The 17,428-nt window shown below is 42.1% G+C and overlaps 1 protein-coding gene across 2 annotated transcripts in view; it reads right to left on the bottom strand.

The window, feature by feature from the left end:
* Window positions 1–8,963: 8,963 nt before the first annotated feature.
* LOC119007156 (dedicator of cytokinesis protein 2-like) overlaps window positions 8,964–17,428 on the bottom strand; it is a 105,942-nt gene continuing 97,477 nt past the window's right edge. For both annotated transcript variants that reach the window (XM_037076575.1, XM_037076574.1), the window contains exons 39-51: window positions 16,346–16,450; window positions 15,283–15,424; window positions 14,762–14,843; window positions 14,512–14,596; window positions 13,320–13,406; window positions 12,936–13,112; window positions 12,362–12,445; window positions 12,121–12,258; window positions 11,559–11,686; window positions 11,122–11,323; window positions 10,884–10,989; window positions 9,503–9,651; window positions 8,964–9,227 (exon numbers count right to left, since the gene is read on the bottom strand). In XM_037076575.1, the coding sequence (XP_036932470.1) occupies window positions 9,165–9,227; window positions 9,503–9,651; window positions 10,884–10,989; window positions 11,122–11,323; window positions 11,559–11,686; window positions 12,121–12,258; window positions 12,362–12,445; window positions 12,936–13,112; window positions 13,320–13,406; window positions 14,512–14,596; window positions 14,762–14,843; window positions 15,283–15,424; window positions 16,346–16,450 (1,548 nt within the window). In that variant the 3' untranslated portion in view covers window positions 8,964–9,164. The remainder of the gene's footprint in view (window positions 9,228–9,502; window positions 9,652–10,883; window positions 10,990–11,121; window positions 11,324–11,558; window positions 11,687–12,120; window positions 12,259–12,361; window positions 12,446–12,935; window positions 13,113–13,319; window positions 13,407–14,511; window positions 14,597–14,761; window positions 14,844–15,282; window positions 15,425–16,345; window positions 16,451–17,428) is intronic.

Raw genomic sequence — 17,428 nt, forward strand, 5'->3', positions numbered from 1 at the left:
TGCTACCTGTGAATGTCATGCTTGTTAGTCTCACTTACATAAAACGTGAATGGGTGACGTGCAATCCCGCATTCAAAACTTTCTCCTGCCACTTCCAGTGATCCGCTTGGTCGAAAAGAAGAAGAGCCGCCGCTGCCGCCCTTAGCGCTCCTGACTGGTAGAAAGCATATGTCTGACTCTGCCCCGCCTGCAGAGTTATATCCCGGAAAATTTGTGTGGTCTTAGTCATGGATATGGTGCAGCGCCCTCTGTTCTAAACAAGACATTTCGTCACATGTGAATTGCATCATGAGGATAACTTCATTCTCCCGCCATCCACACTGGCCCTCTACAGACTTAAGTATGAATGTTTCATAGATTCACTCTTGCCGCAGTATTGCAATCTCTGTATCAACAGTTAAACTTTATTTGTTGAAGCGAATATGGTTTGGCTGCAGTTCTGACTCATATACTGTATCCTATGGTCTTTCCCAAATTCTCAGATAAATAAGCATATTTTGGAGCGGGCACGACGTACTGCAGATCATCACCGCGGCTGTCGACATGCTGCCAACTTACATCCGCTGGCACTGATTAATGCATTCTGAGTCTCGAGAAGCCGCCGGTTTTCAGGAGTCACATACTTTACGTGTATTCAGGCTATATTTGGGTTTTTGGCTCTGACAGTTTGAAGGTACAATGTAAAAGACTTTTGGCTGAAAACACTCATTACTTAACTAAAAACATCAACAGCATGTCAATAACAGTTTTGATCTTATGGCAGCTGTGTATTATGTTGCAAAGCATGTTTAGCATGCTAACCAGCTAGCTCTGCTATGTCTCATTCCAAATAGCCCTGCACCACCACCATGTGTGGAATATTTTTGGGTTGTAGACAAAAAACAAAACACTAAAGGATGTCATCTTGGGCTTTGGATAACACTAATTGACATATACATTTAACTTAATTTTAATTCTAATTTTTTGGAGTCCATAGACCAAAACACTAGACAGAGGTAATCAGCTGAGTCACTAGTTGCAGCCCCACCTGACACAGTTGCAAAGGTACATTTGTTCCCCAACAAAGTGTATAAATAAGGACATATGTAAAATGATGCCTCGAGTTATCGTTCAGAAAGCAGACATGCAGATGTTCACACATGTCAGCTTTCATTACAGTAAATGTGAGGCTTAACTGTGCATTGGAATCTGTCATAACTTCTGCAAAAACTGTAACACTGTCATGTCTTTCCTGTCCATTACCCGACGACACACTCCGACACCCTGCCATCCGCAATTTTGTGATTTTTAAGTCTGAACCATGTGCCGCAGTGCATCATCCAGTACATATGTGCTACGGTATATTACACACATATATAACCCGTACTAAGAAGCCTCCAGGCACAGATTACATGTGGTACATTACACACACACACACACACACACACACACACACACACACACACACAGACACACACAAGTCCTGGAAGCGGCACGCTGCTTTGATGAGCTGTCAGATTACGGATTACCAAGGAGCGCCATTAAAACTCACAGCAGCACTGTTCCACTTTCTGCTCCCGCCATCAGCTGTTTGCGGGAAACCTGTCAGAGAGATGGAGAGAGCACCAAGAGTGTTAGAGGGGAGGGCCGAACGGGCTGGAGAGAGCGGGTAGAGGGGATGAAGTGTTGGCGAAGTAAGAACTAGACAATTACAAGGAGGCAGGGAGAGGAAAGTGAACTGACAGTGGGAGGAGAAGAGGGTGAGAGGAGGCCGATAACTGGCATGTTATCAGGCCTGATTTATAGAGTTGTGTAGGCTATTCAACAGCTTATGTTCCTAACACATTGGCTTCCTCCATCAAACAACAGTGGGAGAGCTCAGCGGCAACACATTTCAACACTGCACTCTGCAGGCTGGAGCTGGAACATCAACCATCAGGGGGAAAAAAGAATACAGAATGATTACACAGACTGATATTAGTTGATCCTGATTAGTCATTTTGAACACTTGAGACTCTTTTTTTTCAAATTCTGCTGTGGTCACTATTACTAAATGCAATAAAATGTAAGTTGCAGCTCTTAAAGCCGCCATGTTTTTAGGTCTCCACTGTTTTCCTACTCGAGAACAATGTTGTTGAAATGCAATAGCAGAGCTAATCGTCGATGGCAGCTGTCGTGCTATGTAACAGATTAGACAGTCACATCCTGGGTGACACTCGGTGTGGAGATGACGCAGAGTTCATCTCACACAAACAGGAACTCACCCAGCCTGTCTGGGATCATTAACGCAGTAATTAAGAAAAATAGAGGAAGTGAGAGGACGGAGAACACTTTGAGGAGACAAAAAGAGAGATTACACACTGTTGGCTGCATTCTGCTGTAATATTTCTTTGCTACACCGGCTTTCAGACTCTCTGATATTATTAACCAGACGCCAAGGACTCACATTATGAAGTGACAAATATTCATAGTGTGTCCTAACCCCGGCTATCTTAAGACTACTGAATTCAATTTTTGAGACCTTGACCGGACAGAGGGAAGAAGCAGCGGATCAAAACACTGCTGACCGAGGCCAAACTGCTGGAATGAGGGAAGTGTCCTTGTGCATAAATTTAACTTTGGTGGGAGAGGAGAAAACTACCTGCTTTAAATTACAGCATAGGCCTTGGAATTGAAGGTGCAACGTGTAAGAATGCTTGGTAAAAACTTTCAAAAACATGGACGACACGGATCTTTTGTGCTGCAAAGAATTTTTTACCATGCTAACCAGCTAAACCCTGTTCCGTACTGCTGCAAAGCCCTCATGCAAGTCACATACACACCAACTCTCTGTCAGTGCTTTGTGCTCCCAGTCTTGACACGGCTAACTGAGCTAACTAGCTAATGGCAGCCACATTAGCCACATTATCAATCCAGTGTCGTCAGCTACAACATCATGTCACAGCTGAAGGGACTTCCTGCTCCTCCCTCACTCAGAGGCAACATCGTCTTCGGCAAGATGGCAGTCATTCAGCCAAAACATGACGGGGAAGTCCCAACTGTGGAACTGACAATGTCTTCTTTTGTGTTCAACTTCATCCTGAAATGTCCCTCCTTCTGTTGAGGAACGAGACAGTTAGGCATAGGTGATGTCATGTGAACACAAAATCTGCATTTTTCTCTGTGAAGACTATTATGAACTATTATAATACATATATAATATATATCTATATGTATGTTATATGTGTGTTAGTCATTCTGCTATTTTATTATCTTTTTTTTATTGCATTAATCTGTGATATTAACACTTTCTTGTTGTTAATTTCCTTCCTATTTATTCATAATGCTTATTGTGCTTTGGCAACACATATAAAATGTAATGATAATAATGCCTGATTTAATTGAACTGAATGACTGCAAGACTATAACAGAAACAGCAGAAGCAAACTCAGCAAAATCAGACTGGAATCAGATAAAGTAAAGCAGTCTACTGGTCTAACATTGGACCAGGAAAACCAGAGGTTTCACCTTTCTGATTCCACGCACGCATCTTCCTTAAAGAAACATGGTGTCTTCGATACCCACAATGCAGCGCAGCCACTGAGTAACGTCACTGGAGGCAATTTCTCGGATTACGTGCAGCTTCCTCTGGAGCCACAAATGGCTTTTGTTCTTCTATTTTCACATATGCAGTCATGTGTAAAATTGGCGGAGTTACCCTTTAAGTTGCTGGAGACCCTGGCCTGTTCCCAGGTAACTTTGAATAAAATCACACAAAACACAGCTCATAATAGTCTTCACGGAGAACAATGCAGGTTTTGTGTTCACATGTTCACCTGTGCATAACTTCACTGTCTCATTCCTCAACAGAGGGGAAGACATTTCATGATGAAGGTGAACACAAAAGAAGGCATTATCAGTTCCACGGTTATGACTTCTCCTCCACCTTGCCGAGGAGGATGTTGCCTCTAAGCGACGGGGAGCAGAGAGTCCGTTCAGCTGTGACGCTTTCTTGATGCAGGAGTGAAAAAAAACAGAGATTCACTGAACCTTTGATTCCCCACAGGGGCGACTTGCCACTCTGATGTGAGAAAACACTCAACCTGTCTGTACAGAACAATCTGACTTCTTCACCTCTCCTGCTCTCACAGCAGACCAGAATGTGTTTTATCATTCAGGTTTTCTTTACGGTGCTGCGAAGTCTCACAGAAAAACACGATTCTTTAAATTTCTTTGTCATATTTTCCTCTGAGGGTTTCACAACAAAGCCATTAGTCTGTGCAACCATTCATCACTCATCTCCTTAACCCAACAACAATATTCTACTGCCCCCTGGTGGACAAGCATCACAGCTACAACTCTCATTATGAGGCTGTGGCTCACATGAATCTGCAAAACAATAACTGCGCTGCAATTTCAGCAATAATGACAAAGGCTCATGAGGAAGTCGTGCAATGCTTATCTATAATTTGCTTGAAATTAGCTATAAACGAATTTGCTTCCGCTGGGCCCAGATATTAGTATCACTGTTTTCACATTACCACCTTTATTACTTTGCCATCAACTGCTCATTATGAAATTCATTATGGTTCTCTGACGGAGTGGAGCTGCTCAGCCATGTCCGTCATCCTCCGCTCAGGCTCGGTGCAGACAACAGCAACGAACAGCCTGCGGATCTCACAGGCCCGGGAAGAGCTGTGTGTGCAGCTGTGTCACTCTGGAAAGGTATTTCAGACAAGCCAGCAGTGAAATGCATCTATAATTTACTGACCATTGAAAACCTTCTCATGTTCAGCAGCGCTTTACTCGCGTCCACAAGGAGTAGCAATTCAAATAACCTTTAAAACAATCTTCTGGGTGAAGATGAGCTGCAGTTCTCCTACCATTATACAGTTGGGGTTTTTTTGTATAGTCTATAGTCTTTTTTGTAGTATATGTGCATGTTTCTGTCAGTTTATGGGTTCATGATACGTTTATTAAACACCAGACATCAGAGGAACAGCTGCACATTTTTTTTTTTTTTACCTTCATCGTACCCCATAAAAAATAATTCAACAGATTATGTTCATGGGAGTCCTGCGAAACAGCTCCTCGTTTTACAGCTGTAACAACTGCACAGGATATTACAGAGGGGAAAAAAACGAATGTAAACTCATTTGTTTTAAAGTCAAAAAGCCAGTGGGAGCTCCTCTCTCCCACAGAAATCACTGTTCCTGAAACACCTCGTCAGTAAACCCGCCTTTAATTCTGTGACTTTGTGACATCACGCTACGTCACAATGCCACGTATTTGTATTATTCATACCTAAATTCACAGTTAATGTGATGCTAAGTGGAAGCTGAAAATTGGACAGTGCTGACTGGCAACACAGTGCGCATTGCCGACCAATCAGAGCAGAGGGGGGAGGGGCCTTTAGGAGACAGACAGGAGCTGCAGCAGCAGACAGTTTGAGGCAACTGATGCGGTTTTTGAGCATTAAAGCATGTAAACCTATTCTAATAATAATCCGAAATACAATAATGAATCTGAAAATTAGCATAATATGTCTCCACTGTAAAAAAAAAAAAAAAAGAATCAATATTTTCACATTTAGCTTCAGGGTTTCTCTTTGCAGACAGAAATCCTGCTCAGGTCAAGGAAGCACAAGGTTTTGTTTTTTTGTTTTTTTTAAATTTATATGTATTGATCGATGGACACATTACAAACACACACCTTATATTCCTGCATGTTGTTTACAGAAACTGAACTGAACTGAAACTAAATTTCAGTTAGGTACAAAGCAGTTGCATCCTCTGTGGTTGTGCAGAAGAACCTATAATTACAAAATCCTGTATAATGTAATATAAACGGGTTTGCATTTCCCAGATTCTAATACACTTAAACAAAATGTGCTTATTGATCAACTGCGTGCTGCGATTGCCAATAACTCCCTCGTGTAAAGCCTGCACGATGCTCTGAGGATTCAGGGTATCAATACTCCTTATATAATGACTAATTAAACAGGCACAAATGTTGAACGTCTGAGCTATTGAATTATATCCATTAATACGACGTGACAGCACCAAACAAAATGAAGCTCCAATTAAATCTTCAGACTAAATGACAGGAGTTTGATGTGTCTTCAGAGGCTAAAAGTAACACTAATAATGAGTACGTGATGTGTGTATTTAATTCTTGATGGGGCTTTCCATCTTGAAAGCAAAGCAGCGACAGAGCAGGATCGTTAACTTTGATATCAAATTGAGAAACATTACAAGCCATGAATTGTGACTTATATTTTTGAATACATTGAATCAAATAATTTAACCCACCAGACGTTTTATCAGTCACTATCTTTTTTGTTTTCGGTTAATGTACACACTCTCCTGATCAGTCTCGGTGTATCAGATGGAGATGAATCTGTTGGTCAGTTGAGAGAAGCAGCGTCTTCGTTCTCTGTGAGAATAATACTGCGTTATACACCATTTAACTTAACCACCAACCCCGAATCTCCCTCCTCCTCCTCTTTTTTTTTTTTTTTTGCCAGAAGTAAGATAGATGTCTGAAATCACTCTGTGGTCACGGAGCAGTGGTTTAATCAGAGGACCCACACTCCAGGCTCAAGCAGGACTTTTAAAAAAAAAAAAAAAAAAGACCAGCCTGCAACTTTAAATTGGCTGTGGAGAGACTTGCTGGTCAGTGTGGCACCAGATAATGGAGATATTAATAAGGGAAAGGAGAAAATGTCTCCATTGTTCTAAATCACCTCTGACTGAGAACCAGGAGGATGTAAAAGCACCGGCGGGCAAATGTGAGGTATTCATCCACATCTACGACTCATTAAAACAGCCTCATCTGAATGATTTTCTCCAACATAATGACCTTTCGCCAATGCAGGTGACACATTAAGCCCCTTTATTGACTGAGCTGGCTGCTAACACATAATCGTCACATGCAATAACCTCTCTGCCCTTTTCCCAATTTATCTTCATATCTTTATTAAAATGTCACTAAAGTCGATGAAGAAAGTGAGACTTAAGCTAATTTCCTGCCCACCTCACTTCTTCTCTTCATGTCGGGGAACTGAGGGGCTGCATTCAGATCAAACCAAGGATGACTTGCAGTATCTGGAGGGAATCAGAGCCAAAGTGAGCGAGCGAGGGCGAAATAACACAAGTCATGAAGGGAAGCTCCACGCAGGCCTGAAGGCTGTGATGTTTCTCCACCTAAAATTCTGTCTCTTGCTGCCGGCGGAAAAGAGGAAACCAACTCAATCACCCGACGAGGTTGTTTTCTCCTCCGGCCTACACAAATTTTTCACATCGAGGGAGCCCTGCAGACACGTCCGTCCTGGGTTGTTCTTTCATAATTCACAGTCTCTATCACCCAGCATTCAGCATTCAGAGGAAAGCTTTTTCAGGGAGCCAAAGAGCTCATATTGAGCAACATCAACATAGATTAAAAAAAACAAAAAAAAAACACAGTCACTGCCACAGCAGAGCTTTTCATTCCTGCACACCAAGGACTTTGTGGGGACTCTAAAAGGTCAACTTGCATCTATGACATCGTCTGAGAACAATAAATAATGTGTAATGTAAGTTTTAGTTTTGTTACGTCCTGTTTTATGTTGCAAGTCCTGTGTGTCACGTTTTAATTTACACTTCCTGTCCTTGTCTTTTTCCCACCTGTGTGTCATTTGTGTATTACAGTCTGTGTTTTCTCAGTGTGTAGGATTTTCTGGCATCTAGTTGTGGGTTTGTAGATTGCAACCAAATGAACACCTCTTCTCACCGTCCTCTATCAAGAGCACTGACATCCTAAGAAAGCTCTCTCTAGAGTCAGTGTTTGGTTTGTCAGTTCTGGGCTACTGTAGAAACACGGTGATGCAACAAGGCAGACACTGTGTAAGGTAACTGAAACTTCTGAAACTGAAAATTCTTCATTTCAAGCAATTATACCCTAATGAAAACATAATTATGAATATCATATTCAATTGTTGCCAATAGAGTCCCTTAATCATACGCACTGGACCTTTAATGCTGCAGTCTTCACTCTGGTACATTTGGGAGAAAACACAGTACCACTGTTGTATAATATTTGCACACTTTTTTGCAATCGCACTGACACCGAGGGAGGCAACCGGCGAAATAATGAGAAAATTACAAAGTGCAATGTATTTACAAATTGAGTGCCAAGAAATTTTTCTTTACCTCTTTTTATATTTCTCTTTTTCTTCACCTCTATCTTTGTAGAACTTGTTCCAGGAGACAATTAGCTTAGCTTAGCATGAAGACTGGAGGCATGTGAAAGCAGCTAGCACGGCTCTCTGTAACGCCTTTAAAGCTTGGTCATTAACTTGTTATACTATGCTTGTGAGAGGAGTCACCTTCTGCACAACAAGTAGAATTCAATATGTTACTAAGTGAGCTTTAGAGATGGCTCTTTTTGATTTTGTTGCAGAGAAAAGCTCGCTGTTTTCCCTCGCTTCCACTTTAAATGCTGAATTGAGCCAGCAGAGTTGGCAAACAGACAATAAAAAGTGGTCCAAAATTTGTCCTGTAACTCAAAAAGCATTTATCTCCCAAAGTTTTATTTGTTTTCAGACTTTAACCAAAAGTAAATGTTGTTACAAATCGTACTCAAGCACAATAACAGATTGGCCTAAACTGTGTGCAAACAACAAATGTTGTGGCGTTTGTGCACTTGGCTCCAGAGTTTGTTGCTCCCTATTATATCTGAATTTATCAGACTTTGTTTGTTGTATCAGTGCCAAAGCTTTTTCTGGCAGCGCGTTTCAGTTTAAAGTCCTTTGGGAGGACACAGTAACCTTTGTGCTTTATCAAATTATTATTTTTCCATTAACTTCAGTCAACAACGCGGGAAAGTATATAACAAGTCGCTTTTTAATGAAGCACATCAGCGGGATGGTTTGTGTTTGCTCATTCATGTTGAAGCTGAATTGATTGAAAAGCTTGTAAGGTGGCATTTAGCCTCACTGGGAATCATTTGAATTACCAGGAAAAAGGTCATGGTGCAAAAATAGCCTTTATTGATAGGTAAAATCAATTATATTAAGGCAAGAGCAATACAGGGACTGACAGGAAGACTGACTGAGAGGGAGTGAATACATAATTGGTTGTGCCCCGCAGGTTGACATGAGCTTCTTTGTCAAAAACAAATGCAAAAAACAAAAAAGGCAAAGGAAGACGGAATTAATGAGGCGGATTTCAGAAGTGATTTGCGCTGTCTTTGGCTGCATCACTGGACTTTGCATCCTCTGATTTGGAGCTCTGTTGAAACAAACAGACAAACATGCATAATGAAACCACAAGGTTTACACTCAGTCAGGGCCGAACATGACTTAAAATGGCTCCATGTTGTTTAATTGGAAGACTTTTGTTGGTGTAAAAATACTCACACATCGGTAAATTTTGGATCTAGTACATTTTATCTACCTATCCTCTCTCAGCGACAAACAGCTTAGCGCATCACCCAAACAAGTGACCAATCAGTACGTGAATTGTAGTGCTGATCTGTGGAACAACATGAAACCAGTTGCTCTCACCTTGGACTTGAAGAGGAGGTTGATGACTCCCTTTGAGCGCCTGTCAGCCGTGCGGTCAGAGGTCCCACAGACAGACATGCTCTTACTGTCCCTCCTGGCTCTGACGGTGTCCCCCTCTTCTGGGCCCCCCACCACCGCCAAGGACAGACCTGTGGACGGAATCAACTTCAGTGTTAAGGTGAACCGTTTACATGAGTTTTGTGACTACTAGCACTAATCCAAAAAAATAAAACAGCATGCATCTTGTTTCCACTTTACGACTTAAAAGCTCACGGGCACAGACACAAGTTTTAAATTGTTCTCTTGTAACTGTTCTGCTGATGAACTGTGTGCTCAGGCTGTACAGTTTGTAGTCAGCAGGGCTAATTAATCTGCAGCAGTGTATTAACACCACAGTCAGTGCTGGCTCAGCTGGCCTCGTTCAACATGGCAGGATGCCAGAGAAACATGAGTAAATTGTGGCCTGATGTACTATTTGGAAGCGCAGGGTTACGTCACTGTTACAATGAAATATGAACTGGATGAGTCTGCGGGCCAGTTTGGAAAATTACAACCGACATGTCTGACTGACTAATTTACCACCTTACATCAGGATTTGTGTTCGGTCAGGCAACACTCTCTAGCTTGCCAATTTTGTTTCACTGTATATACAGGCGCTCTGCTACAGCCACAACAATTAGACAATTGATCGATCCGAACACTGGCTGGTTTCAGCTTCTCAGATGTTAGGATTTGCTGCTTTTCTTTGTCATTTGGTGAAGAATCATTTTTGTGCCATGGGTTGGACCAAAGAAACAAAATTAAGACGTCACATTGGGCGCTGGTAAATTGTGATGAGCATTTTCCTTCATATTTTTGACATTTCATGGACTTTCTGATTAATGGTGAAAAGAATGTGTAGATGATTTTATAATGAAAACTTGAATAGTACTCAGACCTCTGCAGAGGCCCAACGGTCCCTTTTAATTCAAACAATCCCAACCCAACATTAAATCATATTTAAATGTGCCAGATCCAGATTTTTATTTGGACTTGCATCAAACTGATCTTACTCATAGATACCAGCCAAGAAAGTGAAAAAAGGTGTGAGAAAATTCCTGGATCTGTCTGCACCATAGACAGAATGCGGTCTATTCTGGGCCGAGACCCAATCAGCCAGACATGGGCAGAAACATAACCTCCTTTGCGGAGGTAATAACGTTAGCTGCAGCCCTACACTGCATCTCAAAAGTCATATTCCTGCAACCGTGTGTGTGTTTTTCCTTATAGTCAGCTTTCACAGAAAAAGAACACAGTACCTCCTCTCAGGTTCCTACGTTGACTTTGTTAGTCCGTAGCTGTAACTCAATTACAGGACACTACTTATTGTATCGTTAGTCACCTGTGATGGCGGGCAGGGATCTGGAGTTGGCATTGGTCAACAGCACATTTCCTTCGTTTGGCTCAGATAAGTTGGTGTCACTGCGGAACTCCTGTTTCTTGGACAGCTAGAGGGAGACAGAGATCACACGAATCTCAGCAGCTGCAGCACCTCCATAAATTAGACACCCCTTCACTCGCTTCTTTCCCTCCCTCCCCTCTCCTCCCGTGCTCTACCTCCCACTGGAGCTCGTTCTCACCCGTTTGCAGTCCAACGTGCTTGTCCTTTCTCTTTCCTCCGTGATGAAGATCATGCTGCTCCTCTTCTTCTTCTTCTTACTCTTTCTCAGCTTGACCTCGGCGTCGCCCACCGTCACCACCACCTCCTCCGTTGTGCTTGCGCTCATGCTCCCGCTGGAGCGCTGAAGGGTCCAGGAGGTCGGTGACTCGGGGGGGAGGTCCCTGGGGAGGGTTTGAGTAGTAAATAAACAGGGCTGAATGTTGAATTTCCATATTCAGTTTGTTGCTACTTTTGCAGTTTGAGACTGACTGTATGCTTTAATTGAGACAAATTGGTGGCCATTTTATTACTACGTAGTGGATGCAACCTGTGGATGAGATGTGTCATTCTTTTGAGGTTCTCTCAGCACTCGGTGACCAGGCGGATTCACTCATCAACACGTATGTGTCTGCCTACCTGTCAGCATGGAGCTTGGTTGGTGTCCCACATTCAGATCCCTGCAGCGAGTTGATGGAGATGATGGACTGACGAAAAGAGCGCAGCATGGAGCGAGGACGAGTGGACTTCCTCTCATCCAGGTCGGGCTGAAAACAGAGAGTCGAGCTACATTATATTGCGCTAAAAAGCCAATAATCTTGCTTGGATAGTGACAGTGAAACAAAGCAGAAGTGCATCATTAGAGAATGCAAGAGGAGCATAAACAAGTGAAGTTGCCCTTAAAAACAGCATGTCATCTCTCCCACTCATCATTAGTGTAATTGCTCCTGAAGGGTAGAGCCAATTTGCGAGTTAATGACCGTATTTAGCCCCACTCAGTCCACCCAAACTTTGCTCTGGTTGTAGAGAAATTTAAGGGTACAAATCCCACGTCAATGCTCCACTCTGAGGCTCTTATGAGCACTTTGATCTTTAAAATCCGCCAGGGTCAGCTAATTTGCGGCTTAATTAACACAGCTGCACCACAGCAACTGTGAATCCAGAACGTGTTTTTAGACTACAGACCGCTACCGGTTCTTACCAGCTCTCTCACTCCGTACTCCTTCTCCACCTTCTTCTTCAGCTGTTTGAAACACTCCTCCATGCGCTCGTGGAAAGGGCGCAGGTCGTCCATCACCCTCTTCCCGTGGAGAGAGATCCCCCCACCGAGTAACGGGATCTGTTAAAAAACAAAAAGTGTCAAGAGAATGCCCACATAAAAGTGAGGCAACTACACGTGGTGTTTACATGTGTCCAAGAATGTGAGCTGGCGTGTTCAGTACCTGCCATGCGATGAGGTCTTTGAGGCGCAGCAGTTTATCTCTGTCCTCAGGGTGCTGCTGGTTGTACTCGTCGGTAAAGAACGCCTGATACAGATGATATATCAGAAATCCATTTAATGACTTTTCCATCCAATTGCACTTTCAAAACACGCTAAAAATGATCTTATATTCTGACACTGACTGGTGTTTGAAACCGACTGCTTATGATATTTGGAGTGATGAAAACAGCAGCCTCAGGAGATGTTGCTGTTGTTGCTTTTTGATACTATGTGAATTGTAGTCAATTCATCACAAGAGATTAATCTTGCAGTAAAGCAGTCCCTCAAGCACAGATAACATTTAAGGGGGTCAGTCATCATAGAGAATCGCACATTTTAAAATTCTACAAACACACTCACAATGAATCTGAACATGTTTAGAAGAAAACAATGAGAAAAACAATATACAATGAAAAGAAATAATGACCCATAACCAAGGCTGTAATTATCATAATAATCAAGCTCAGTTTAACTCTCATTGGGCCTTGAAAAGTGTATTTTCTCAAAGGGGTATAAATTCAGTGTTGATTCTTTACCTTCTCATACTTTGCAAAGCCGCCCATCACAGCCGGGTCCACGATGCCGTTGAGCAGCATGGAGAGAGGGTTGATGGGAAGGCTCCAGTCCGCCTGGTATTGGTTTATCATCGTCAGAATCTTCTCATTGGTGGACTCCATGGTCTCTATGGCGTTCTCCAACGGAGACAAGGTGGTCTGGACAGAGAGTGGCAGGAAGAGCAGAGCGAGGGAGGAGAGGGACGTGAAAAAATAAGGCGAAAAGAGACCGCAGAAGAAAGGGATGGATTCCAGAAAATGTGGGAAATATATAATAAGAAACATTGAAATACAACCCCCGAGGCAACAGTTCAAAGCAAACACACACGTGTCAATCACTGAGTGAGAACACAGCTTCATACTTACATGTTTCATGTCAGTAGCCTCAAACCAGCGCAGGATCCCTGGCAGCTTATACACAGTGGTGAAGGTTGTGCGTTCGATCCACATGGACTAAACACAGGGATGAAAGGAAGTAAAAAACACAGCCGATAGATGAGTTTCTGCCACTTGTGTATATGCATAACATGATACCAAGACACTGATGCTGCAGCTGAAAAAGAAAAAATCAAAGTCCTGCTCAGTAGTCTGCTTGCTTAGATACTGTCTGTCATGGTTAAAATGTCTAGTTTTCCAGTTATATCTTGAAGTACATTTAAATGTTTCCCTGGTGATGGTTCCTGTTCTTGTAATATAACACATTTGATGTCTTGGGACCACTGTGAGGGTTAGAGTGTTGGCAGTGTCATTGCAGGAATATCAACTAGAGTAAAGTTGATTGGCACATTGTTCATAGGTGGAGATGAAGTGCAGTTACAGGCGAGGCCATCAGCGACTGTCCCGTCAAACTGTGCAGGATGAATCCAACCACAGAGGGTTTAGTACTGTGAGTGTAAATAGAAGTGTTGTGGTGCTTCCAAAAGACTTTTATTTGCTTTGTTGTGATATTTTGCACTTGTAGTTTAATTAATGTCTGTCTGTGTTGTGATATTGTCTTTGAAATCTTAATTTAGATCTTTAAGATTCCTCAGTTGTTCTTTTCTTTCCCTTTCCAGTTCCTTCATCATTTTGCATCCCTTTTGGTCCACCATTCAATTCCAATTCCTTTAGAAAACATTCTCCTTTCTTCTTTTCTGCTCTTCCATTGGCGGATCAGATCCCTCGGAAAACAAATCTTCCTTTCTTCATCTCACTCATCCTGCAAAGGCCTGATTCCTTTTCTCAGTGTTTTCCCTCTGTTTTGTCTCATTATTATTTTCTTCAGAACCTGAAGGCCTGCCTTTGTTAATTTTATTGTTCAATGCACATTCTAAACTTGTACAATAATACCAATATCTTAGGTTACATCTCAAGCGCTCATCTGAAATCTTGAAACACAAACAAATGTCTTATCATATACAGTAATTGTAAAATGGGCTTCTTTTTAATAAAATCCCATTATATTACAGAACTGAAACTCATCTTTTCAGACTGATAACGATGCAAGGATACACTGAAAAGATTTATGACCACAGTCCCTGTGGTCATAAATCTATAAATCTATAAATAAAAAACTCACTGCAAACTCATTGTTGGGGTCCACAGGTCCTTTCCTCACAGGCCTGGAATAGTGAAAACGTTGCACATAGTTGGACTTGTAGAAGCTGCAGATGGTGGAAGAAGAGTGAGACAGAGTTCAAAATCAAACAGAGGAAACTGAAACAGACTTTACATAGGAGTCAGACGTAACATCATCATCTTGCCATTTGTTCCACAGACAATTACAGTTTTCCCCATGAAAATATGAGTTAAGATGCTGTTTGACTGACTTGATAATCTGGTCAGGGCAAGGTTTGTTCTTCAGGCGAGGAGGAATCTCAAGGACTGGCTGCACTGTGAAACACTGGATATCTGATTCAAATCTCTAAGGGATGAAACATCAATACGTGATCGAGGGTATCTCTACATCCTTGTGTCATCTGAGATGGATGTGACCTCCAGCGGCTGGGTTTAAATATGCAGAGGCACACCAAAACAACATTTAGATCCAGACGAAAAAGATCTAGATGTCCAGATACGTTTTCTTGTGTTTGGAGTAAAAGGTCCCCTGATGTAATTTTTCAAAAAGTACCAGATCACAGATTCAGATTTGTTGTGACTTTTCTTCAGCGATCCAAAAACAATTAATCTTAAAGTCAGTGCAGAGTAAATCAATAAGTTTTTCTCTCTCAATGCATTAATCTACAAGAGTTCTTGTATAGACTGCAGACTATGTACAGCATTCACATTTACATTTGCATTGTTTTCTATGTACATCCACACGTGTGGTGTTATGGTGCCAGAAGGATACACTGAAGTGGAGAGTTCCTGATATCATCTCCGGGCATGGTGGTGGTGTTGAGGCGCACAGCGCTGGGGAACTGGCTCATCAGCTGGTTCTGAAAGTCTTCTCTGCGTTCATACTCCTTGCCGCGGTGAATGAACACCTTGTTCTGAAGCCATAGGAAATAATTGGAGTTCATAATAACAATGAAAAGATGCACCTTTGTTCATTCTGTAAGCAACACAGGCTAGATTCTTGTTTGACTTCCTCCAATAGAACAGTCCAATATGGTAGACATATGTTTTTCCAAGGCAAGGTAAGTTTACGGCAATAGTACATTTCATATAAGAAACAAAAATAAAACTGTAGTTACAATAGATTTAAATGATTAAACAACTGCAAAATCATCAGTATCATGGAAAAGGCAGTGACAAACAAGCATTTTAAGACCTCAAGTGTTCTGAGCTGAACTGAAATCTGCCTCTTCCTTTTTGCTTCTGACCCTTTGGACAGTCAACAAAGCTCGCCCAGATGATCTGAGAGCTCTGGATGGCTCGTAAACAGAGCAGCAGATCAGAGATATATTTTGGCCCCAAACCATTCAGTGCTTCAGTAATAGCATTTTCAAATTGATTATTTGATGCTTAGGAATCCACTGCAAGGCCCTGAGAACTGGGCTGAACTTGGTGTTCCACTTTGTTGGTTTTAGTGAGGACTGGAGCAGCAGTGGTCTGATTGTTTACAAAAACATTGTGACTGTGTTTTGTGTGGTGGTTCATTTCACCTCCACTCATCGCCCATGCTCTGAGTCTTTGGCATACTCCTTAGCACAGCAGATGAACACACCTTATGAATACAGGAGCAGGAAACAGTGGAATATTTCAATCCTGTAGTTTGCTGAACTCCACAGATCCACAATGTCCCCATTAGGTTCTCAACGTCCCATAATGTTAACTATCTCACTGGCGTATTTAGAAACTTGTCCACTGCTGCAAAAAGCTTCAGTGCTGATAAAGTTTTCTGACCTTTTTGCAGAAGCAGGAGAGTCAGCGTGTGTGTGCTGAGAGGTGAGAATATTACAAACACAAACCCTGAGGAAAGGAGGGTAGCCCTGGCCATAGTAGCCCACTGCAAAGTAGTCCGGCTTCGGCCGCAGGATCTTCATAATGTTCTCATAGAACTTGGCTTGTTTTTCCTGCAGATAGAGAGATAGAGAGACAGAGAGAGAGAAAGAGGGAGACAGGATGTGAGGACGTGTTCAGGGGAGAGCTTCAGATGTGCACTGTGTGCAGCCGTAGCAGTTTTATCAGCTTGTGCCAATGACAGAGCTACCCTCAGCAGAATGCTGGGCCTTTGAGGGTGATAGATGTAGAAAAAAATAAAGTGCATAGCATCCAAGGGCAATGTCTGTCATTTATATAACCACATCAATTCAGCATTAGCTAAGAGAGCCACTGGTGCAGTCATAAAGAGAGAGAAAAAGATTTCTCCATTGTTAGTAAAAAGTGTTATTCTCTGTTGGGAGGGTAGAAGAAGAGTTGAGTGAAAGAGAGACAGAGGAGAAGGTGGCGCTAAAGAACGAGTTGGGATTATTAGGAGTATGGAGACAATCACATCCGCTGTGGTCCTAAAGGAAGAGATGAAAGGAATAGAGGAGTGACTGAGAGGACAAAGTGAGACGGGTTAGGAGGGGTTTGAAGATGCTGAGAAATCACACTTTCTGAGGTCATATGGTAATAATGCAAGCTTGAAGTTTAAGAGTTCTTCATGCAGAAGATCAGATTGAAATGAGGATTGTGTCGAGTCAATTAGTTTTTCATTTTGGATGACTGATTGTGACGTATGAGTGCAGACGATGAACTTAGTGTGGAGACTCATAGGGAACAATACGTGCTGAGGTTAAGATGTTCCGTACAACTTAGCACTTACAGTCTGGCTGCTGGAAGGTTTTCCTAGATTTAGCTTTCAAGCGCTAAGTAAACAACAGATGAAGTGATGTTACTGCAGTTATAAAAACCTGACACAAAATGGCCCAAATTCTCTTCCCTTTCTTTAAACACTCCCTTTTATCCAATAACATTTATAACATCTATAAAGGGAAGTCTGGAGATGAGATAATGCAGAAAAAATGAGATGATGATTGTTGTGCAGAAGATAATGTGAAGATTTGAGA

This window comes from Acanthopagrus latus, chromosome 18 (assembly GCF_904848185.1).
Source record: "Acanthopagrus latus isolate v.2019 chromosome 18, fAcaLat1.1, whole genome shotgun sequence".
Classification (NCBI taxonomy): domain Eukaryota; kingdom Metazoa; phylum Chordata; class Actinopteri; order Spariformes; family Sparidae; genus Acanthopagrus; species Acanthopagrus latus.